At 42.0% G+C, this 23,001-nt stretch overlaps 3 protein-coding genes across 5 annotated transcripts; 1 reads left to right on the forward strand and 2 right to left on the reverse strand.

Annotated features, from left to right (window-relative positions):
- Positions 1-1,063: 1,063 nt before the first annotated feature.
- Positions 1,064-11,270, forward strand: smarcc2 (SWI/SNF related BAF chromatin remodeling complex subunit C2). Of its 3 annotated transcripts, none has more exons than XM_084928299.1 (26): positions 1,064-1,210; positions 1,836-1,955; positions 2,053-2,138; positions 2,260-2,341; positions 2,880-2,972; positions 3,068-3,137; positions 3,224-3,293; positions 3,468-3,543; positions 4,024-4,268; positions 4,392-4,516; positions 4,689-4,742; positions 4,920-4,957; positions 5,046-5,176; positions 5,339-5,410; positions 5,496-5,609; positions 5,698-5,851; positions 5,931-6,047; positions 6,155-6,217; positions 6,336-6,594; positions 7,000-7,161; positions 7,288-7,349; positions 7,471-7,591; positions 7,679-7,842; positions 7,947-8,081; positions 8,206-8,574; positions 9,198-11,270. In XM_084928299.1, the coding sequence occupies exons 1-26, from the start codon at positions 1,100-1,102 to the stop codon at positions 9,279-9,281; spliced, it is 3,177 nt and encodes a 1,058-aa protein (XP_084784425.1). In that variant the 5' UTR covers positions 1,064-1,099; the 3' UTR covers positions 9,282-11,270. The 3 variants fall into 3 exon arrangements, with proteins under 3 accessions (XP_084784425.1, XP_084784427.1, XP_084784426.1); XM_084928301.1 differs by having other exon boundaries at positions 8,206-8,569; XM_084928300.1 differs by having other exon boundaries at positions 2,266-2,341.
- Positions 11,271-11,570: 300 nt separating this feature from the next.
- Positions 11,571-16,069, reverse strand: myl6 (myosin, light chain 6, alkali, smooth muscle and non-muscle). The gene is made up of 6 exons (XM_084928304.1): positions 15,944-16,069; positions 15,642-15,669; positions 14,571-14,714; positions 13,696-13,869; positions 13,456-13,533; positions 11,571-11,902 (listed from the first exon to the last, which is right to left on the reverse strand). The coding sequence occupies exons 1-6, from the start codon at positions 15,944-15,946 to the stop codon at positions 11,874-11,876; spliced, it is 456 nt and encodes a 151-aa protein (XP_084784430.1). The 5' UTR covers positions 15,947-16,069; the 3' UTR covers positions 11,571-11,873.
- Positions 16,070-17,708: 1,639 nt separating this feature from the next.
- Positions 17,709-22,585, reverse strand: tsfm (Ts translation elongation factor, mitochondrial). Its single transcript, XM_084928302.1, has 6 exons — positions 22,444-22,585; positions 22,026-22,178; positions 21,795-21,923; positions 21,545-21,667; positions 20,134-20,215; positions 17,709-18,296 (listed from the first exon to the last, which is right to left on the reverse strand). Exons 1-6 carry the CDS (start codon positions 22,489-22,491, stop codon positions 17,905-17,907), a joined length of 927 nt encoding a protein of 308 aa, XP_084784428.1. The 5' UTR covers positions 22,492-22,585; the 3' UTR covers positions 17,709-17,904.
- Positions 22,586-23,001: the final 416 nt, after the last annotated feature.

A 23,001-nucleotide genomic window follows, 5' to 3' on the forward strand; every position in this document is an offset into this window, starting at 1 on the left:
TTACCATCAAATAGCAGGATTTACTCACTTTTTGTTGCATTGGATCAGAAATTGTCATTTTCCATTTTTATTTTTCAGAGTTCAATAAAAGATTAAAAAAAATACCACTTGCCTGCCTTCTTTCTTGAGTGTCTCGTGAGCACTCTTACTGACATCCTGTTGCAGGGGCTCATTTAACTGCTAAGGAGGCCAATCACTGCCATTTCATTTTTTCCCCACACACATTTACAGGTAAGTGCTTTATTTTAGACTCACCCTGTAGCCCATTCAGGGCACTGGCATAATGAGCCTCCTCATCCCTTCTAGAGTGGATGCATAAGGTGAATTTTACAAACAGGCACAGGCATCAAACTAACTATTAATACTGGTTATTAAATAATATTTTTATTAATACTCTGCCAGCTGCTGTACATTTTACACACGCCTGGGGATTTGTTCATTAGTGTGTTCCACATTTGTTGAGCTTTTACTCACACACAAAAAAAAACATAGACTGGCTTCAGTATAACTTAAAGATCTGCTGAAGTTTGCTTTTGATGACCTAAGGATCCACCTGACTCTCTTATGTAAGACTCCCTTCAAACACTGACAGCCGAATTGTGAAATGATCCATTACCGGACATGATTTTTTTTTAAAGTCACCTTATTAATTGGTCTCAATTTAATTTCTGACTGTTTGACAAAAGTATGATAAAATCAAGAATAGGGTAAAAATGAGTGCTTTAATTTTTAAACACAGAAAGTAGGGAAGTTAACAAGCTTGAGATCTCACTGTCAGTTTTAGTCTACTTTATTCTCAATTTTACTAAATTACTCATTTTTTTTGTACAAATAAAACAGCAGTTAGTTACCAGATCAGCTCCAGATCACCAAACTGCAATATTAAAGCACTAATAAATCTATCTGTCTGTGTGTTCTGAGAGGGTAGCATAAACATTTTTATAATAGTATTGTTGAAGGACAAAAAACATTATCTACACCGCTGCGCCCCCTGTTGTACTTTGGTTGTCACTACAGTCTCTGTGCTGTCCGGGAGCTGCAGTTTCGCGCTGTGGTCGCTGGGCGGCAGGCAACTTCGACTAGTTGTCTGCAGGCAAAGATGGCGGTGCGGAAGAAAGACGGCGGCCCGAATGTAAAATATTTCGAAGCGTCTGATACCGTTTCTCAGTTTGATAATGTCCGCGTCTGGCTGGGAAAGAATTACAAAAAGGTACCGACCGCATGTTTTGCTATCCTACAGAGACACCTTCCATTTTTCACGTTGAAATATGGCCACTTACCTATTGGGCAGAGGCAGTGACAAAGAGAGGAGGGAGGGTGCTGCTGAGCGTCCAGCTGTTTGATTCACTCGAGCCGGGATACAAAAGGATGCTGAGCCAACAGCTGCATCAGATGCAGCCACTAACGGCAGCTTCTCTGAGCACTGTTGTAGTTAAACCGATCTAAAACAAGCACACAGTCTGACCTCAGAGGATGGATTTTTGTTGAAGGGTGACTTTAGCCGGCCAGCCCGCTAGCTAGCTAGTAAGCTAATGGGCTAACGGTGAGGCAGCTCGGATCCAGATGTTGGCTCTGTGGCGCGCCGCGCTGACTGAAGCAATGTCCGGTGTTGAATAACACTGAGCGCTGCGCTGGTGTTTAAACACAATAATCGAATAAAAAAAACACTTTTAGTAAACAGTGATAAAAATGAAAGGTTAGCGATATTTGTGACTCCATCCCCTCCCCATTTACCAATCCGTGTCGCAGTTTTCACTGAAATTTCCTTCCTTTGAGATATCCGATAAAGGCATCCAGCAGCACAGTTGAGTTTATTTTCATGTGTTTGCGCACAGTACATCCAGGCCGAGCCCCCCACCAACAAATCTCTGTCCAGCCTGGTGGTCCAGCTGCTCCAGTTCCAGGAGGAGGTGTTCGGTCGACATGTCAGTAACCCTCCGCTCACCAAGCTGCCGGTACGTGTTTTAAACATCTGTATATCTGTTACATTCAAAAATAGATACCTAATTTAAACTGCTGTTATTCTGAATGTGTTGAGTTGTATCCCTGCAGATGAAATGCTTCTTGGACTTTAAGTCAGGAGGGGCTCTCTGCCACATCCTGGCTGCAGCCTACAAGTTCAAAAGTGACCAAGGATGGTAAGACTTTCTTTCTAGCTGAGTTTAGGCGTCTGGGCTAGTGGCTGTTAAGTTACAGTGCTCAGTTGGATATTGGCTATGTTGCCGTTTCGTGTGTAACTCCAGTCTAAACTCCTGGTAGGCGCAGGTTTGACTTCCAGAATCCGTCGAGGATGGACCGAAATGTGGAGATGTTCATGACGATTGAGAAGTCCTTAGTGCAGGTGAGTTTTGCAGCAGTGCTTTTATGGTTGTCAATGGACAGTAGAAAATTTCAGGCCATATTTTGATTAATTTATCTAACAGGAGTAAATTTTTGATGGTTTTTCCTACTGCAGGCATTAAATTTAAATGATAGCAAAGTGAACACCGTGTCTTTTGGTTACGCTAAATTTCAAAAGAGTCTGGGAATCAAGCTGCCTGATCATTACACGTAGATGTACTGAAAGACATCCACAGAAATCCTACTTAATCAGTCCTGCAGTTTTCCAAGATCATCTAGATTTCTTTATCTGCTGTGGCATGGTGATTTCGACTTTTAATCAAGTTCATAGGACAAGTACTGGGCAATTAATATTCCAAAGAGGGCACATGAGAAACTGGGACTGTTATGGAAGACTGCACCAATAAGCTTATAGCAAAACTAATATTGGGCAGAACTGAGTTTAGATTATTGTATTGTTTTGTGATTCTTCTTGATTATTTGAATCAATGCTCGCAAATGTAGTCGTGTAAGTTATGTATCTGCTCCAATTCTTCCAGAACAACTGTCTGACTAGGCCCGTCATCTACCTGAGTCCTGACATAGAGCCAAAGCTGCTGGGGAAACTGAAAGACATCATCAAAAGACATCAGGTGTGTTTTAAAAGGAGCCTTTCAGGCAGATCATTTACTACAGACAGATTTAATTTACATTCAAATGGTTCTACTGATGTTTTCTTGTGTTGCAGGGCTCAGTAACCGAAGACAAGGCCTCCAGCTCCCACGTTGTTGTGCCTATTCCTGCCAGTCTGGAAGAAGGTGAGGTTTTGTCTCGGTAGGCATTGTTACAAGTTTTACTGCACGAGTCAGATTTGCGCTAACATCGTCCGATCTTCTTGGTCCAGAGGAGTGGGTTCGTCCTGTGATGAAGAGAGACAAGCAAGTGCTGCTTCACTGGGGATATTTTCCTGACAGGTTTGTTCTGAGCACTGTGCAGCTCACTTTTATCTACTTGTCTTATTTTCTCAATACATCTTTGGTTTTTAGAAGGTTAAGCTGACATTACCCCTCCTGCTGTGGTGTTACATGGCCAAACTTGTGCTTTTCCCACCTAATGCGAGCTTTAACCTCATTCCCTTCACTGTTTAGTTACGATACCTGGATCGCAGCCAGTGAAATTGAGGCTGCGGTAGAAGATCCTCCCTCCCCAGAAAAGCCCAGGAAGGTATTTGTTGTTGCTTTTTTTCTGTCTGTGTCAGTCTGTATGAATTTAAACAGCAGATTTTCTAATACTCCCTGAGTTTAATCAAGTATTTGACCCCTTTATTAATGCTACATGATACTTGCAGTATTTAAATTCAAGGATCTTTTTTTTTATTTGTCCACTGTGCAGCACTTAAATGTTACAGATACATCTGTATGTTTTTGGAAACCTTTTTGATTTCAGCTTGAATTTTAATTTGTTCTTATTCTTTTCTGCAAAATGAAGTCTTTAATAACAGAGGTTAATATCATGAGTTTCAGTCTTTTATTATAACTTTTATTATAACTTTATTACAACTTTATTATAACTCAGTTTAGGTCTTCCTCCTTCCACCTCCTCCTCTACCATCCTGGTGGTTGACACGATTGCTGAAAACATTTCACTTCTGGGCAGATAATAATTGGTTTATTTATTTGTCATTTATTTATTATTTATTTACAGGTCCATGCAAAGTGGATTTTAGATCTGGACCAGTATAACGAGTGGATGAACGAGGAGGACTATGAGGTTGGAGAGGGCTGTCCTAAGAGGAAGAGGATCTCCGCCAAGACCCTGACAGATGAGGTGACCACACCAGACGAGCGGAGGGACAAGAAACCTGGCAGCGCCAAGAAGAGGAAGCGCTCGCCATCACCCTCCCCAACCCCACCACCTCAGGAGAGCAAGAAGAAGAACACCAAAAAAGGGTTTGTTAAGAGTCACGTCCTGATGCATGATGATGTTCTTCGACTCCCTGTTGGAGAAAAAAAACAGAGGGTTATGAAAAATAATGCAATACACATTTGTTCCCTTTGTGTGCGTGTCAACAGACCAACGACCCCGTACACCAAGTCTAAACGGGGTCAGAGGGAGGAGGAACAGGAGGACCTGTCCAAGGATTTGGATGAAGCTTCACCTGTTCCAGCATCTGAAGAGGGAAACCCAGCAAAGACAAGTATACAAGTCTACATATATTTTGAAAACACATCATATATATATATATATATATATATATATATATATATATATATATATATATATATATATATATATATATATATAGGGATAGATATTAATGGGTCCTCTTTTAAAATATTAATAATCAAGCCAATTCTGTCTCCCTGCAGATAACACCAAGAAGGACTCTGATTCCACCCCAGTTAAAGGAGGGACAGATTTGGGTGAGCTTCACCTACACAATCATATTTAACCACCGCCAACCAGTTTAATAAATGCTTCACCAAAAATGGCAAAGGCTTGTTGTGTTCGGCTGTTATTCATCAATAATTTCCAGTAATAAAGCACTGATTAATCTATTGACCCTTTCACGCACGCGTCTCTTTTGTGTGATTTAACAGATGAGCAAGAAGACGAGTCCATGGAAACAACAGGAAAGGTACTTTAACAATTAATAGTACATATGACAAAATCATGGCTGTAATTCTGTGTTGGTGAGCCCAACTGTATGTTTGTATGAACAACAGGAAGAGGAGGAAGGCTCCCCGAGTGTGAAGGGCGAGCCAGTGAAAGGCTCAGACCTTCACGAGGACAACGTGACTGAGCAAACCCATCACATCATCATTCCGAGCTACGCAGCCTGGTTTGACTATAACAGGTAAGAATAAAAATGCTTTTTTCCCATGTGAGAACAGAATGAGGAAAAGTGAACTCGTTGAAATGAAAAGCAGCGCCACACGACGTAGTATTAGAACGTTTTAAGGGTCATCCATGAGTGAGGGAAATTTGTGTTGCATACTTGCATCTGTTTTTCTTCCAGTGTTCATGCCATTGAGCGCCGAGCCCTGCCAGAGTTTTTCAATGGGAAGAACAAATCCAAAACGCCTGAGATGTAAGTGTGTGATCAGTGCACAACACAGTGCTCAATCATTTAAATCTGTTTATCTGTCAGATATTTAAAAGCCTCTTTGTTTCAGTTATCTAGCATACAGGAACTTCATGATTGACACCTACAGACTGAATCCTCAGGAGTACCTGACCTCCACTGCCTGCCGTAGGAATCTGGCAGGAGATGTGTGTGCAATCATGAGGTAAGGGGAGGATAGGTGTTTCTAACCAGTGTTTGCAAAATCACTTACTGCCTGCGATAAATACGCCGGACATTTTCTCCCCCCACAGAGTCCACGCCTTTCTGGAGCAGTGGGGGTTGATCAACTACCAGGTGGACTCTGAGAGCCGGCCCACACCCATGGGTCCTCCCCCCACCTCGCACTTCCACGTCCTGGCAGACACTCCATCCAGCCTGGTGCCCCTGCAGCCCAAGACATCTCAGGTTTGTATACACACACGCATGAACACGTGCGCACACATCTTCAACGTTGTTTTACATATGTTCCTTTTTGACCCTGTAGACCCCTGCCACCCAGCAGATGATATCATTCCCTGACAAAGTGAAGGACAAGCCAGCAGATCTGCAAAACTTTGGGCTGCGGACCGACATGTACAGCAAGAAGACAAGCTCTGCAAAGGTACAAGTCCAGGAGGGTGGATAACAGAATGAATAGTTTCTGTTTACTCACCATAATATCGGTGGTTTAATTGTGTTAACAAGGTGATGGTGATGTTTTGTGTGCAGAGCAAGAGTGCAGCCAGCTCCATGAGGGAGTGGACAGAGCAAGAAACACTACTACTACTTGAGGTACACTCAGTCAGTGTTTTAAACATGATCAGAGAGTGTAAAAGCAGCCACTGTAATACCACACTGGGAAATGTCATCATGGAAAGATGGAGCTAAATGTAGGTTTTACTTCCCTCAGGGTTTGGAAATGTATAAGGACGACTGGAACAAAGTGTCCGAACACGTGGGCAGCCGTACGCAGGATGAGTGTATCCTGCACTTCCTGCGGTTGCCCATTGAAGACCCGTACTTGGAGGACAGCTCTTCTTCCCTGGGCCCACTTGCCTACCAGCCGGTACCTTTCAGCCAAGCAGGAAACCCTGTCATGAGCACCGTGGCCTTCCTCGCCTCTGTAGTCGACCCACGTGTGGCCTCGGCCGCAGCCAAGTCTGCTCTGGGTGAGAAGTAACTCCATTTGAAGTTTCCCAACTCTGTAGAAAACAAAAATGGTCTCTTTGTGTTGTTACAGTTTGAGCTAATAGTAAGTGCCTGAATGGGAAAAAGAGGAAGCAACAGGGCACTGAAAACATCAACCAGTAAATAATCCAATAGGATAAAAATTAAGACAGCAAAATACATTTTAATTTTCTACAGTGAGACCATTAAATGTTAAACAACACCTTTCCAACACTTGACCAAATCCTGTATCATTGAAGCTCCAAATGTCTGTACATGCCATTCATAAGACCGCTTTTGTTCAGGCAACGATTTTGTTCATTTTCAATCTACTAAAGGTGACTAATCCATCAGTGTCCTTGTTTTTGCTTCGCATCATTAATTGTGATTTATCGCTCCCTGCTCAGAGGAGTTTTCGCGTATGAAGGAGGAGGTTCCAGCTGCGCTTGTGGAGGCTCATGTGCGGCGGGTGGAGGAAGCAGCGAGGGTCAGCGGCAGACAAGACCCTCTGTATGGCCTGGAAGGCAGTGGCATCGCAGGGACCGGCCTGGAGGAGGGAGAGAGGCCTGGTAGGATAAATGCACACAGCATAAATTTTGGAACGCTGCATTACAAAGAAAATTAAAAATAATGATTGTAAAAGTTGAGTAGTCAGAAAAAGCGCATTGAAAGGTTGTGGCTTGCCTTCTCTACAGATGAAAGCAGTGATGAAAGCAAGAGTGACAACCAGTCTAATGAGGAGAAGCGAGAGGCCAAGGTATGATGAGAATTCACTGTAACATAATAGAATGTCATTTTATAAACATATATATATATATATATTATCTCTGCTGTAAAAGTTCTGTGGATCATATTGTGCTGTTTACTTTGCCACACAGGAGACTAAAGATGGAGCGAATGAGGAAGAGGAAAAGCAGGCAGAGAATGGGAAGAAGGAAGAAGAAAGAGGAAGAGAACCTGAAGGAGAGAGGGAGGCAGACAAAACAGAGTCTGAGATGGGTACAAAAGGGTTTTGTCTTCATAAGACGTTGCAGACATAAAGGTTTTGGTCAACAGTGAAAAACATTAAACTTTTGTTTCTCATAGGTGATGGGGAGAAGGAGAAGGATGGAAAAGAGGGAACAGAGGAGGGACAGAGGGAAGGAGAGAGTGAAGGAGAAAGGAAAGCTAAGGTGGAGCGTGATGTGGGAGAGGGGAACCTGGCCACTGCTGCTGCCTCCGCTCTAGCAGCTGCTGCTGTCAAGGCCAAGGTAAAATTAATTGAGTCAAGGTCTTAACTTGTCGTATCTTCAATCTTCAGCTTTTTTTGTTTTTATTTTCTCTAATCTGAGATTCTTCTTCTTTCTCCTCACAGCATTTGGCTGCAGTGGAAGAGAGGAAGATCAAATCTCTGGTGGCTCTGCTGGTGGAAACTCAAATGAAGAAGCTTGAGATTAAACTGCGACACTTTGAGGAGCTGGAAACCATCATGGACAGAGAGCGGGAGGCTGTGAGTGGGGAATTTAAGGATATGTAGCATTAAAATAAGAAAATTCTTAAGTTACATTCAATGCAGTGTGTATAGTATGCTGTTTTCCTAAATCATAGACATGTCTGTCTGTCTCTGTGAGCAGTTGGAGTACCAGCGGCAGCAACTGCTGGCTGACCGTCAGTCCTTCCACATGGAGCAGCTGAAATACGCTGAGATGAGGGCTCGCCAGCAGCACTTCCAGCAGATTCAGCACCAGCAACATAGCCAGGCAGGGGGCCCTCACTCCACTCAGGCCACCGTGGCCCCGGCACCTCAAGCCCTGACCGCAAATCAGCAAGCTCCCAGCACACCAGCGCCACAGCCAGCCCCCAGCCCAGCACCACCAGCCGCTTCAGCCCCAGCTCCCGAGTCCCAGCCACCACCAAGCGCTCACACCTCGCCACCTTGTCCCCCGGGGCAGACCCCAGCTGCTCACTCCAGCTCCAACACTACATCTGTACTCCATGGTGAGGTAGCAGCTTTAATAGTAGTTAATACATTTACGTTTGCTGTCAGTTCCTCGTACACCGTAGTTGTAATATTTATTTATAATTATTACATTCATTAGTTATGGACATGTTCACAGACATGTTTGTTCTTGAAGCAAATTAAATAATATGAATGTGTGTGAAATACATGAAATTGTGCAGTGGTGCAGTAACGACAATTAAAAGCTGCAAGTTTATCTTAATCTTTGTCAACAAGTTATTAATTAAGACCAAAAAGCTGAAACCGAGTTCACTCATTAAAACAGGACTTTTCACTGTCTTGATTGTGAGATACTGTTGGCATGATGCAAATGATCAAACAATACCAAACATTTCATGCCAACATGACTTGGGACGGCTTATAATGTTCTAAGGTTGACACGGAGAAGATCAATCATTCTTTTATTTCACAAGTACACATCAGTGTTATACTATTGTTTGGACTACGACTCTAGTCTAGTATTATAATATATCATGATTATATCATAGATTATAATATATTATGCATAATTCACATTTTGTGAATATAAATGACTAAATTTAATAAATTAATGATACTATGTTACAAATCGTACGTAACATTTTTCTCCTGTTTGCCCCCTCACAGAGCCCACCGCCCCTCTCCCCGGAGAGACACTCCACCCCTCAGCTCCGGTCCCTCCTCCACAGTGAGAAAAAGCAAATTTCCTGAGAATCTGAATGACTCTGACCACTTTGAATCCTGCCTGTATTATCTAAAATGAAGAAGTCATCAACCGAAGGAAGAGAACTCATTTTACATTTTCTATTTCTTTTTTTTGTTTGCTTGTGTGTTTTCAAGAGGACAATTGATTTGAGAACGAAAAAAAAAAACGCCAATATCAATCCGCCTTTGACTCTCTGTTAGAAAAGAAGTCCTTTTTCAAATTGAACCGACTAATGAAGAAAATAGATTTTCATCCTGCGTATTCGACTGCGTCTCACTTTGGAATTTTAAGCTTGACACCAGGAGATCTGGTAAGCTTAGATGGTCTTATCAACATGCTGGCACTCAGTGAGAAGAAGAGAAAAGACTCATCTCATGTTTTCAGTGTTTTGGAAATTGTTGCATTTATTTTCCTGCAACAGTTTGTCACAGCTAGTGAAGTCTCGTACTTCCTACGCTCTCTAGCGTCCCCCTCCCCTCTCGTACTGTAGGTACTAATTAAAATATATGTAAGACAAAAGCACTTTTAATATGTTTCTGTAGGTCGCATTGAAAGACTTGAAGCAACCATGAAATTGAACTTGAGCACTTATATTATCTCTTTCTTGTCTTAAATACAGTTTTGGAAAGCTAATTGGGAAAATGATTTTTTTTCTCTGTTTTAAATTGTGTCATGTTTCTAAAACCCGTATAAAGTCTGAAAGGAATGAAGACGATTCTAATCAAAAGATGCCACACTGAAATTTAACGCAGAGTGGATGCAGTTTGGGAAAAGTGTACTGTAAACTGGATTTTCTGTTACAAACACCTCTCTTGTTACTCTAATAATAATATGGGAACTATTTGAAAGTAATGACAACCTGAGGTCTTGAAAAGGCCTCTTTTTGTTATAGGAGGTTACTCCCTCCCACATTTCAACAGCACTTAGAGAAAAACGTGACCGTGGTGCGTTGTGTTTTGCAAGTGCAAATGAACTTGAAGCATCCAGGCTGTGGTTTTTGTGAGGAATGTAATTCTGTTTGAAAAGAAAGTCTGGGATTAATACCGTTAGCGACCACACACGCGTTTATTTGGATTTGGACTTTGTGTAAACTGCTAAGCCAAAATGTTTTTTCTAATCATGTTTATCATACATTTATTCAGTGAGTTTCATTGTGGTTTCTTGGTGAGTGTGGAGGATGTTTTTTAGCAGCTTGGTGCATTTCGCTTTAACGATGTAAGAAATGCTGACGCTGTAAAAACACAAGGGAGCACCTTAAACAGCTGACAATGGAGAATTGTGTCCTTAATATCTGCAACAATATCCTCACTTTGTATCCTATACATTTATATATTTTTTACTCTTTTTTGCCATCTTCTTTCTTTGATATGTCAACATTGTAACTGTATATTACCTTTGTAACTGATATTTACCCTCTCCATAGTTGTGTGTGATTTGGACAGGACTGCCGGATCTGTCTGAGATGTGACTGTGAGCATGTGTGTATGTGAACGCATGCCATTAGGATCTGTAAACCATGTTACCGTTCAGTTTTATTTTGTTTTGTTTTTTGTTTTTTTTACAATTTTTTCCAGTGCCATCTGTTGTTTGAAGAATTTACGAGAAGAAACACGTGTTGTTCTGCACATCATGTCAGTATCATGAAATATAATCCAGTCAGATGGTGAAACTTTACAGTCGATGTCCGTCAAGCCAGTATTGCAGTCCTCACCACAGTTGTGAGCATAAATGGACTTTTTTTATCTGTGTTATTATTACATTGTGTGGATTTTGTGATATGAAATAAGTGTCCGTTCAGTTTCTATATGTTTTTCACTATGCCGAAGGTAGCAGCAGTTCCATTGATTATTATACAGTAGAAAAGTTTCCTCTGTAAATCATCACATTAGTGCTGACAGTTATTCTGGCAGTTTGTATTAAAAAAAAAAAATGTCAAAACTGGTTTTAATTACAAAATGTTTGGGAAAAAATAAAGATGTGAAGAGGAGACAATGTTCAAAGTGGTTTGTTGACTTACTAACTTAAAGTATCTGATGACGAACGACTGCACAGTATTTCCTGGTGGACCTCGAGGAGGCATCGCCTGGCTGATGCTCTTTATTTGGATGTATCTAATTAGCCAATCAGCCAATTATCTCCAACTGATTTTTATTTTTGCTGAATGTGCAAACCTAACATCACTAATTCATATAGCTCAGGACAAGACACAGAAATCATCTGATATCCACTTAAATGATTGTGAAATATTTTTCATCATGCTTGTAATGCGACTTTAACCAGACTCACAGGCCTGATGACACTTTGTAAAACAGCATTTTTATTTCAAACTTTCAGAAATCCCATTATTATTTCCATTCACAAGAAAACTGCTGACAAGACAGATAAAGATGACAAAAGTTAAACAATCCGGGGGGATAATACTACTGATTGTGCCTGCAGGTGAATGTTTGGAAATTGAGGTGAAAGTGTCTCTTCACATTTGACAGAAAAGGCACAAAAATGTCACAGAAACAAAACAGACTTATTAGGGAAGGGATGACATGGATAGAAGGGCAAGACAACAGAGAAAATAATCTGGAAGTGGTCCTCGGAAGTTCTCAACCGCTCAGCACCATCCGGACGAGCTCTGTGTGGAGAGTGATGGAGAAAAATCAGCATTTCAGAGTACAGACACAAAGTCGGGTATAAGCCATTTCCTAATCAGCCATATCAGCAAATAGGATCAAAAGCCTGAATTTATTTAGAATAATTAGATTTATGAAAAAAGGCAAACAGCTAGGGAAGAAAAGTGTTAAAAGAAAAAAAAAAAGTGTGGTAGAAATGTTTGAGTTCCGCAGACAAATTAAAATAAACAATTCGTGTCTGTTTGCAGCATTTTGCAGCATCTTGGTGCACCCTGATATCCTTCCCCCCCCCTCAAAATCGTTAGCGTTAAACATGGGAGCAGCCTTAAGGTGTGCATGGATGCTACATGCAGGCCACATTTAGGTGGGGCTGAGGAGCACCGCAGGAGAGAAAGGTTAAAGGTCAGAGAACACCATCGGTGCTCAATATCTACAGACTAACATCACAATTCATTAAAAAAGAAAAGAAAAGAAAAAAGGTTAATTCACTACCCTCTGTTCAACCAGATATAATATGATGGACAAAAGCGATGAGACAGGAGTCAGTGAGCATGAGGCAGTCGCACAGCTACGGTGGCTCTGAGAGGTCAAACACTGCAACTTAAGAAAACACCAGCAAACAGAAAAACACTGCAAAAGTGCACAAAACAAGAAAGAACTGTGTCTGGGGAGACATTAACAATATGCAGAATATGCAATGTGTTTTATGATTCATATAACACCATTAGCCGCTTACTTCTAGCTTCTCACTTGTGCATCCCCTCCTCCCAATTCTGCTTGCTGGCATTTCAGTGTTGCAGTGTGTTTGACCTCTCAGGGCCTCCGTAGACAGAAAAACACTGTGTACAGCGGCCCTACATTCATCCAATGCAGCCTGAAATCTATTCTACGCAATACCCAGCAAAGCTGCAACTGAGAACTCAAATGTCCAACTCTGATGAAATGAATATCACACAGTTTTTAGCCCGACACAAGGCTGCGCGAAGTACCACTAAGATTATGTGACAATAAAGCAGGTAAATATGTGTAGCTGGCACCACAGCACATCTAACTTGACTTTGAGATTTGATTTCATCTAAGATTTTTAATTGATGAACCTATGGTATAATTTCGCCTTATTATTAAGTTACCGAATTCACAAACTTGGGTGTCCACGCAAAGGGGGGAAACTTTTATGTCCTTAAAAGCTGTCCCCCCCATAATTGTGTTTTTGTGGACATTTTGTTGACTCCATTTATGCATAGGGGATTTTCACATACTTCACTGAAGAGGAATGTGCCACCCTAGTTCCGCCACTGGTCCATGCCGCCTGCGTGCCCAGCGGGGTAATGACAATACCCCATCAGCCTTTTACAGCTCAGGGGTAAAAATCAATGGCAGTAGTATTATTTTTCCTCATATAATCTGGTTCTTATTTGTTATTTGTCACTGAATAAGTCACTTGGATGAGTGACGAAACGTTTCTCCCACTGAAAACACTACGGCCAGATGAACAGAATAAACTTTTGGAGATTCTTATTTGTTGTTAAGAAGGTTTTTATGCACAATGATCTACCTTCGTAGTTAATGCAGCCATTGGCGTCTTCATGTCCCGCTAAAAGAGTCTCCACCTCTTCTTCTGTCATCTTTTCACCTGGAAGATAAAAAAGAACATATTAGCGCTGAAGCACAGAATTAAGAAATAGACATTTGAAAGAAGCAGAAAGCACAGCCTTTACACAGATAACTACTTGAACGCAGGCCAACTGTGATTTATAGATCGTGACTAATACTTCATGTATTCTGCAGGTCTTACCTAATGTGGTGAGGACATGACGCAGCTCAGCTCCCATCACTGTGCCATTTCCTTCCTTGTCAAAGACGCGCAGGCCTTCAACAATGTCGTCAAAGGAGCACTGGTCCTTGTTCTTAGCAATGGCCTGATACATGGGCAGGAACTGCTCAAAATCCAGCATCTTGGTGTTCATCTCTGCAGGGGGACAAACAACAGTGAGCCTTCAATGGTGAAGGTGAATAAGTGAATACGTTTGAGATAATGTGAGTTTTTGGGTTGAATTTAGTAGAATTTTGTGATGTTTTTCTGTGAGGCTTTTGTTTCTTGCCCATTCATGGTGATGATTCAGAGTTCAGTCACATGGATGTGGGGGATGATATTTAAGGCTGACACAAAAACCTGTTCATCTGCATGCAGAGCTGGTAAATCTATGTTTTTCCTGCTGCCACTTTCTTTGGACCTGCTGTGGTGACCCTTTGGGCAAGGGAACAGCCAACAGTAGCATCGGATAAATAATGTTTTGTGCACATTGTTATCATGATCACAACTCGTTTTGATTGCATGTGAGAAAATCTAGACATTTTCTCAAGATTTAGAGCTTCTCTAGTGATGTGAGGGACATTGGAGCCCGTTTACCAAGTGTTAGATTGTCCAGAACAGTTTGCACACAGCAGTAAATTTAGTCTGCAGATAAAGACGTGTTTTAGTTCAGGTGTGACTCTTACAAGTTACACTGACAAAGTAAGCCACTAAGCAGTGACTTATCACCTGTACTACTTTGCGGAGGTTATAACGAGACCTTGTCAGGTACACCTGACCACACTCATAACCAAAACAAACTAATGCTGCAGTGATAGTCATCTGCTTTTGTTGTGAGTAGTGAATCAGATACTAGCCTTCCAGCTTGGGGTTTCCCAGGACTTTGAGTACTTCAGCATTGACCGGGTTCTGTCCCAGAGCTCGGATAACATCGCCACACTGGCTGTAGGTGATCTTCCCCTCGCCCGTCCGGTCAAACAAAAGGAAGGCCTCTTTAAACTCTAGTGAGAAGGAAAGCAAATGCAGAACTCCAGTTCAGCTGCAGCGCATGTTAGGTTCCCAAAAATTACAGACAGGCCTTCATGACACAGGTAATGACGTATGCACCAAAGCTTTACTGACACCCTGTATGTGGGAAGGAAAACATGATTTTTCATACGTTGTTTTGACAGTAAACACTAGCAGCTTCTGTGCATTTCATTTCAAAAAAGCAAGAGGTTAGCAAGTGGGCCAATAAAATTCTCACGTCTGTAAATACTTGTTCGCAATCAATGGTGCTTTTACACTAAAAATAATACACAGCACTTCATTACTATAAAACACACAATGTAGTTTTTTTCCACTGGAATCAAAAACTGACACGCTTCACATAAACCAAGTCCTCTCCTCACTGTCAGTGGTGAGTGTGCAGCACAAAATTACAAAAGCATGAAAAACGTTTCTGTTCTGTTAAAAAACAAAAAAAAACCCACCACAAAGCAAACGTACCATAGCAAACAATGTAAACTGTGTTTCAGTGCCGTTTGACACACCTACAGCACAAAAATGTGAGTCGTTATTGTGTCTGCTACCATATCACACATTTAAAAAGCTCAAGCATGCAAACAAATCAACATGTTTCACCCAAGTCCTGTTTTGCAGGTTAGCACTAGTGATGAACTCAGAGTTAAACGCTTGTCCAGTTTGAGTCGTGAGGCGCCTTCAGGTTTCCCACACAGTGAATGCCATTCAGTGAGGTGAGTTAAATTTAGCTCACTTTCACATTGCAGTTCTCATTTACCTGCAGCGATCCTACTCAAGTACAGGGCCTGAAGTCAGAGCTTTCTTCTTTTCTTTTCTTTTTTTTTCTAAATATGTACTGGTTACATTAATCCGATGAATGTTATGGATAATAAACCCCTTTAACACCTTTTCATAATGAGACTCACCCATGATCTGGTCCTCCGTTAGGTCGGACTGGTTGAGGCACAGTTCAGAGAGAGGGGAGAAACAGTTAGATGAGACAAAACGACAGAGACTTCAGTGAGATTTACAGATGACTTAATCCCGCAATGGCATCAATTACAGGCAAGAAGCGGCTCGGAGCTAAAGGCTCGAGTGAGTGAAGCAGGCTAGCAGATTCGCATTTAGCGTTACCTGGGCTGGATTAGGAGATGGTAAAATCATTTTCCATAAATACAGCAAAATGCCGATATTTCCATAATTTTTTCTGCGGGAATCTTTGACTTACCATGTTTGTTTTTTTAGAGGGTTTAGATGACAGATGGCTCAAGCTGCTGGACCTCCTCTGAGCTCCGAGGACTCAAACGGCTCCTGCGTGGTACATCCCCGGTGATGTCACCGTTGCTTTGGCAGCAACAGCCAATCACATGCCTCCATTTCACAGCTGCATTTCTCGCATAGTTGCAGGGTTGCAGCTCGTTTGTGGTGCAGCACGGTGCTGCAGAGCCATAACCTGCACGCATGCTACACACCCCCTTCCGGTTTTCTGAAAAAATAAGATGCGACACATTAACACACAAATGTAAAGCACAGCTACTGCATGAACGCTGTAATATCGAATATTTTTAACGGGGAATTCCCATCGTTGAGTCCTGCTATAGCCACACATTAATGGTATAAACCTGTGACAGATGACGCTGTCCTTTAGACTTAACCTAACACCGCCTGCTTTTTAATCCCGGGCTCAGTGAAGAGCCAATAATCAGGCAGCTTGACAGCTTTGTGCCTACATTGCATCTGCTTACCCTGACAATAGGTTATCAAATGGGTGGAATTCCTCAGTTCTATTTTTATTGAAGCAACAACACTTAACGAATGTATAGCTTTTTCTATTAACAGGAATCTCTGTAAACCTTTCTGTAAATTAATAAAAACTTTATATCTTGAACTGTCAGAGCTTTTCCCCCCAGTTTTGCAAATTCATCATGTAGTTTCACTGGTGCAGCCCACTTAAGATCATTGTGGGCTGCATGTGGACCACAATAAAATGACTTTGACATGATTTATAGGGTGATCTAGGCTTGTTTTTGATTAGGCATTTGATATACTGTGTGCACAGAGCACTTCTTCACTGAAGCATATCATTAAATTTGTTTTATTTTCTTCAGTCTGTTTGGCCCCATCATCTGATACTCTCTCTTCTCTCAATCCCCAACCAGTCGCAGTTGGCTGCCCTCCCTCAGCCTGGTTCTGCTTGAGGTGTTTATTCCTGTCAAAAGTGAGTTCTTCCTTCCCACCGTCTTCACGTGCTTGCTCGTAAGGGGGTTGTTTGTTTGGGTTTTCTCCACAATACTGTACTGGCTTTAACTTGCAGTATAAAGCACCTTGAGATGACTGTTGTTTTGATTTGGTACTATATAAATTAACCTAAATTTAGTGATAAGGTTTAAAGTGGTTTTGCTAAAAATGTTGTTCTTTGCAATGAGGATGCATAACAGGTTGGGCAATTTGTCAGGAACAAGATCACAGATACAAGCGGTGAAAATGAGCTTTCTCTGAAGGGTGGCTGGCCTCTCCCTTAGAGATAGAGCAAGTTCAGCCATCCGGGAGGGGCTCAGAGTAGAGCCACTGCTCCTGCACATTGAAAGGAGCCATTTGAGGTGGTTCGAGCATCTCACAAGGATGGCTGCTGGGTAAGGTGTTCCAGGCATGTCGCATCAGGAGGCGGCCCTGGGGCAGACCCAGGACACGCTGAAGATAGTATCTCTTGGCTGGTCTGGGAATGCCATGGTGTTCCCCAGGACAAGCTGGAGGAGGTGGCTGGGGAGAGAGAGGTCTGGGCTTCTCTGCTTAGGCTGCTGCCCCCGCGACCTGGCCCCGGATAAGCGGAAGAAGATGGATGGATGGTAAGTTCACTTAGGTTACAAAGCAAGAGGTTCGTCATATATAAAGAAAGAAAATAATTAACACGAAACCTTTTCATTAAAAAAAAAAAAAAAGTATATTTATGTTTTAAAATACAGAATAGTGTATAAAATGAAATACTAAGACAGTTTTTTCAGGACAAAGATTTTATTGTTGGATTGGTCATTTCATCAGGTACCAGTGTTTGCGGGCGCACACTCTTTCAAATTCATGATGCTGTGTGACTGTGATGCCTCAGTCTTACAGAGTACACAAAACCTGAATTATATTCACACATGAAATGAAGACATGTCAAATTCAGCTGGATGAACAATTTCCCTCTCTTCATTCTGCGTCTTCAGTCGTCTCGCCGCACTGAAATCGGACAAAGTCTAGCACTCGAGCCTGCTGACCTCTGAGGAACTGTGCCACAGTCCTGCTGGGGTCTGCCAGGAAGGTCTGAGGCAGCAGGCGTGTCTCACTTTCGCCACAGGGCAGGTCATCCATGTTACCCAGAGACAAAGGCGACTCTCCCACTATATGCTGTCCCAGTTTACGACCTAGCATTTCCTGCTCTCCTTCCTTTCCACCCTGAAATACGACCAGGGCTCCATAACGGCCCATGGCTACCTCTGTCTGGGTGCTGATGCCGCCGTGTACATATGAACCAATTTTCCACTCAGCAGGGATGCCCACCGTCACTGCCCGCTTCAAAGACATGTTCTCTCCAAGGCGACCTGAGGAGCAAGAGGCACGATATAAAACCAAAGCCTGCTGCAACAGACTGTTCGTTTTCATGCTATTAAGCAACAATTCAAAAACTTGACAATTTCAAATTTTGTTCCGCTTATATTTCTATTCATTTACATTTTTTGTTTCAAACCAAAACAGCTAAATTTATTCAACTTTCAGATGTGCACTCCTTCCTGACAATCTGACAGCATCTAAACATGTCAGCTTTACACTTGAATGAACAACCTAGCCTTTTCTGCAAAACTTTAACTGCCTAATAACATCCAGCCTACTGCATCAGTTTAACCGCCAAAGTCTGAATGTATAGTTACAATATTTCATACACTGCTCAAAAAAAAGTTAAAGGAACACTTTTTAATCAGAGTATATTATTGATCTGGTCAGTCAAGTAGCAGAGGGGGTTGTTAATCAGTTTCAGCTGCTTGGTGTTCATTAAATTAACATGGTCATATGAGGCAATATCTGGACCCTAGGAGGTTACACAGGTAGTTCAGCTCCTCTATGATGGTACACTCGTATGTGTCATTGCCAGAAGGACCGCTGTGTGGCAGCACAGCCTCAAGAGCATGGAGGAGATTCCAGGAGACAAGCAGTTACTCTAGGAGAGTTGGCTAGGGCCGCAGAAGGTCCTTTAACCCATCAGCAGGACCGTTCTCCACTCCTTTGTGCAAGGAGGAACTTGAGAACTGCCAGAGCTACAAAATGACCTCCAGCAGGCCACTGGTGTAAATGTTAATGTGTCTGAGCAAACAGACAGACTTCATGAGGGTGGCCTGAGAGCCCAACATTCCCTAGCTGGCTCTATGCTCACTGCCCAGTACTGTGGAGCTCAACTGTCATTAGCCAAAGAATACCAGAATTGGCAGGTCCACCACTGGCACCTTGTACTTTTCAAAGATTAGAACAGGTTCCCCCTGAGCACAGACTTGTGTGATGGATGCAAAAGGGTCTGTTGAAGCCATGGAGAACGTTATGCTGGCTGCAACATTGTTCAGCATGATTGGTTTGGTGGTGGGTCAGTGATGGTATACAAAGGCTAGGGAATGCCACCCTGACTCCCATTAGCTATCCTTGAAATCCTTGGACCCATTGTCAGACCCTACACTGGAGCAGTGGATCCTGGGTTCATCCTAGCGCATGAAAATGGCCGGTGTCACGTTGCGAGAGTTAGCAGACAGTTCCTGAAGGATGAAAGATTTGATACAGTTGACCGTCCCCCACACTCGCCTGATCTAAATTCAATAGAACACATCTGGGACATTATGTTTCGATCCATCCAACCTCACCAGTCTGCACCTCAGACTGTCCAGGTGCTCAGTGATGCTGTGGTCCAGATCTGGGAGGAGATCCCCCAGGACTCCTAATTAGGAGCATGCCCCCACGTTATCAGGCACGCAATACAAGTACATGGGAGCCATTCAAACTAGTGAGTACCATTTTGAGTTGCTGCAATAAAATTTTGGTAAGACAGACTAGCCTGCCACATAATGTTTTCACTTTGATTTCAAGGGCATCTTTAAATTCAGCCCTCTGCAGGCTGCTAATTTTCCTTTCCATCAAAGAATTTGGCATCCTTATAGATACATAGATATCCAGCATGATCCCCCCCATTGAGATCTGATGTGTTTTTAACATATTTTTTGAGCAGTTTACTTTAAGTGTGTACCACATTTCTCTCCATCTTATATTTCTATTAAGCTGTGAGCATAAAAGTGAAATGACTGAATAACAGAAAACCATAATTTTAACACTGCAGTGTTATATGTCCCATGTGTGAAAAGTGCTTTACAATGAGCAGTGTCCCTTAGGCAAAGTACTGACCTATAGTGAGAGCCACCTGATCAGCTAGTGAAGTTCCTTCACCCACGCTGAGTTTGCTTAAGTCATCGCTTGACAGGACACTCTGGAAAGAAAAGCCAGTTTGTTAGTGTAAGGACTGCTAAACAAGGCTAATGTGTAGTTTTGCGTTTCTTCAGGAGTGTCTAAGTGACTAGAGCAGTGATTCCTAAAGTGTGGGCGGGGGCCCCCTGGTGGGCTATGAAGGTTCTGCAGGTGGGCCACACAAATTCAGACACAAATTCAGTTTGAAATTACTCACAAGTATGTACAGTTACCTATTTATATAAAATGTATTTATACAAAAAGGGAATTTAAACTGGTAATGGGATGTGGTTACTTTACAATATTCCTCATTACTCTGACTTAAATTTACTGCTAATTTACTGCTCTTGTATTAAAGTTGGTGTCCCAGTGGCAGGTGGGTCATCCATTAGCCTAATACTTTGCATATAACTGGGTAGCATAAAAAATGTATAGCCAAAGGCCTGTGAGGTTGATTTTCTTTTTCTTTTCTTTTTTTTTAAAATACAATTGTTCTTAAAGGAAATACAACATTTTAGCCCATATTTTGATTAGATTGAAGATTTAAGGTTGGACCACAGAAAAAGTATACAACACTGAAGTAGTAAAAAACAAAAAGAACAACAAAAAACCAAAACACTGAAGTAGTAATGCACTTTTAACCTACCAAACCCAGTGAACGACTGATAACACTGTTAAAGCATGCACTGCCATCATTTCTGTAATCTGTGTGTTTCATTTCACCTTTGGTGGGACATATGGTTATGCAGCTTCAGGTTGACCTGGTCAAGAGGAAACAGAACTATCTAATAAAGGAGATGGGTAACATCATCATCGTTTCCCAGGTTCCCAGAAGCATTCTTGAAGGAAGCTGCAATATATTCTCATCTGGCACGCGTCATAAGTGTTACTCTGTCAGCACTGACACATTAAAAACTCTGGTGTATCAAAAAGTTGTTGCACAAATCAGTTTTAAGAGTTCAAGTACTTGTGTGGCATAACAGGATGTTCAAAACACCAGTTTCAGTTTAAATGAACAACTAGCAGTGTTTGGTCATGGCTGTACAGCTCATGTTTGCCTGAAGTTGCAGGACCAATTGCTATGCTCGTCCCTGTAGGTGCCCTATTGGCTGGTGTGCATGTTGATGTACCTTGTTCCTGATGTATTGCTGTGCATTCTTTCTGGTTCATACCTACTCTATTATGTTTTGTCTGAAGGTCACATGCTAAATCATGTTTTAGTTTAGACTTCCATGCACCTTAGAGGTAGGTGAAGTTGTGACACAATCCACTGATCTGTTTCCATTAACATTTATGAAATTAAAAAAAACAACATTTATTTCTACTCCCAGGCCTCAGCATGCATCTTTACCTTTACATATCCCGACTGACTTTGAGTTTTATTTCTGAGGTGGGCCAAGGTGGCAAATGTCACATCCTTAACCAGCTGCTGGAACTTCTCATTGCGTGCTACAAAGTCTGTCTCACAGTTCACCTGCATCAAAAACAAACAAACAAACAAACAAACAAAAGACCAAGTTGTTGAGAAAAAGAAAAAAAAGAGGAAAAAGGAGAAGAACTAGGAGGAGATGGCTAATGAATCCCCGCACCAGTGGGCTTACCTCAACCATTACCGCAGCTTTGTCCCCTACAAACACGCCGATCAGGCCCTCTTTGGCTTTGCGACCTTCGAGCTTGTTTGCTTTACTCCAGCCCTCCTTCTGGGCCTGCTCATGCAGCCATGTCTCTGCCTGAACATTTGCCAAATTACATTAAAAACAGTCCCACAGCTCATTAGTTTCAAAGACGCAACAACGCTGAACAGCACCTGACAGATTAGGAGAGGCCCTCACCTGTGCTACGTCATTATCGAACTTCTCCAGGGCTTTCTTACAGTTAATAAAAGTGTAGCCGGTGCTTTTCCGCAGTTTCATGAGGAGGGCTTTCTCTGCTGCCAGCAGCTGACATCCCGTGTGTAAAGACTGCACATGCTGGCCAACACTGACCTGAGAGACACAGAGGAGCACACACCACAACCTCAACAAAGCAGCCACATTTATGTATTTGAGGACCAATCCGATGCCATTGGTCACAGTAAATACGAATTTATAGTAACTTTTGCTTCTGCTGTGATATCAAGTGGCTATGAAATGCACGAAATGCGAATGAATTAGCAAAGTTAAGTCACTGAAGATGTCCCACAAACGCAGGAGGTTAAATCAGCGAAACAAACAACACGAGTTTAAAGTTAAACGTCAATCATGCGCTTACCTTTGCGACATCTCTTGTTAATGTTCTGAACAAAAAGGTTAAGGACATCTTCGCATCCAGCAGAAGTGAGCAATCTTGTGAAAGCTCAGAATGTCATTGACGTCCACGCTGTGGAAGGAAGCCGTCCAGGGACAAAAGTGTTTAAGTGATTTGCTTATTGCACTTCTTCGCCACCTAGAGTACTGGAGGGCAGCCAGCCCAAGGTTTTGCGGAGCCTTGGGCAGATTTTTGGGCCACCGTCCCCAGCTAGTCCTACTATTAACTACATATTGTCCATGCTTAATTGTTTATGCATTATACATATTAGCATGTATATGTATTATATATTAGTATGGTGAAAAGAGTTAAAATAAACCAGCGGGTTCAATATTTTTATTGTTTCTGAAATGTGCAAACAGAACAAAAGAGTCCCATAGAATGTAACACAGGCCTAAATGTTCTTTTTCACATAGTAATGTAAATGTAAAGACAGACAACTTTTACTAAATGAATTAGAAACTAACTGACTAGAGAGCTAATAGTCGGTTATCAACCATGATATCATGGTTTCCAGTCAGC

The sequence above is a fragment of the Perissodus microlepis genome, chromosome 5 (assembly GCF_051167445.1).
Source record: "Perissodus microlepis isolate ML-2025 ecotype Zambia chromosome 5, ASM5116744v1, whole genome shotgun sequence".
Taxonomy (NCBI): domain Eukaryota; kingdom Metazoa; phylum Chordata; class Actinopteri; order Cichliformes; family Cichlidae; genus Perissodus; species Perissodus microlepis.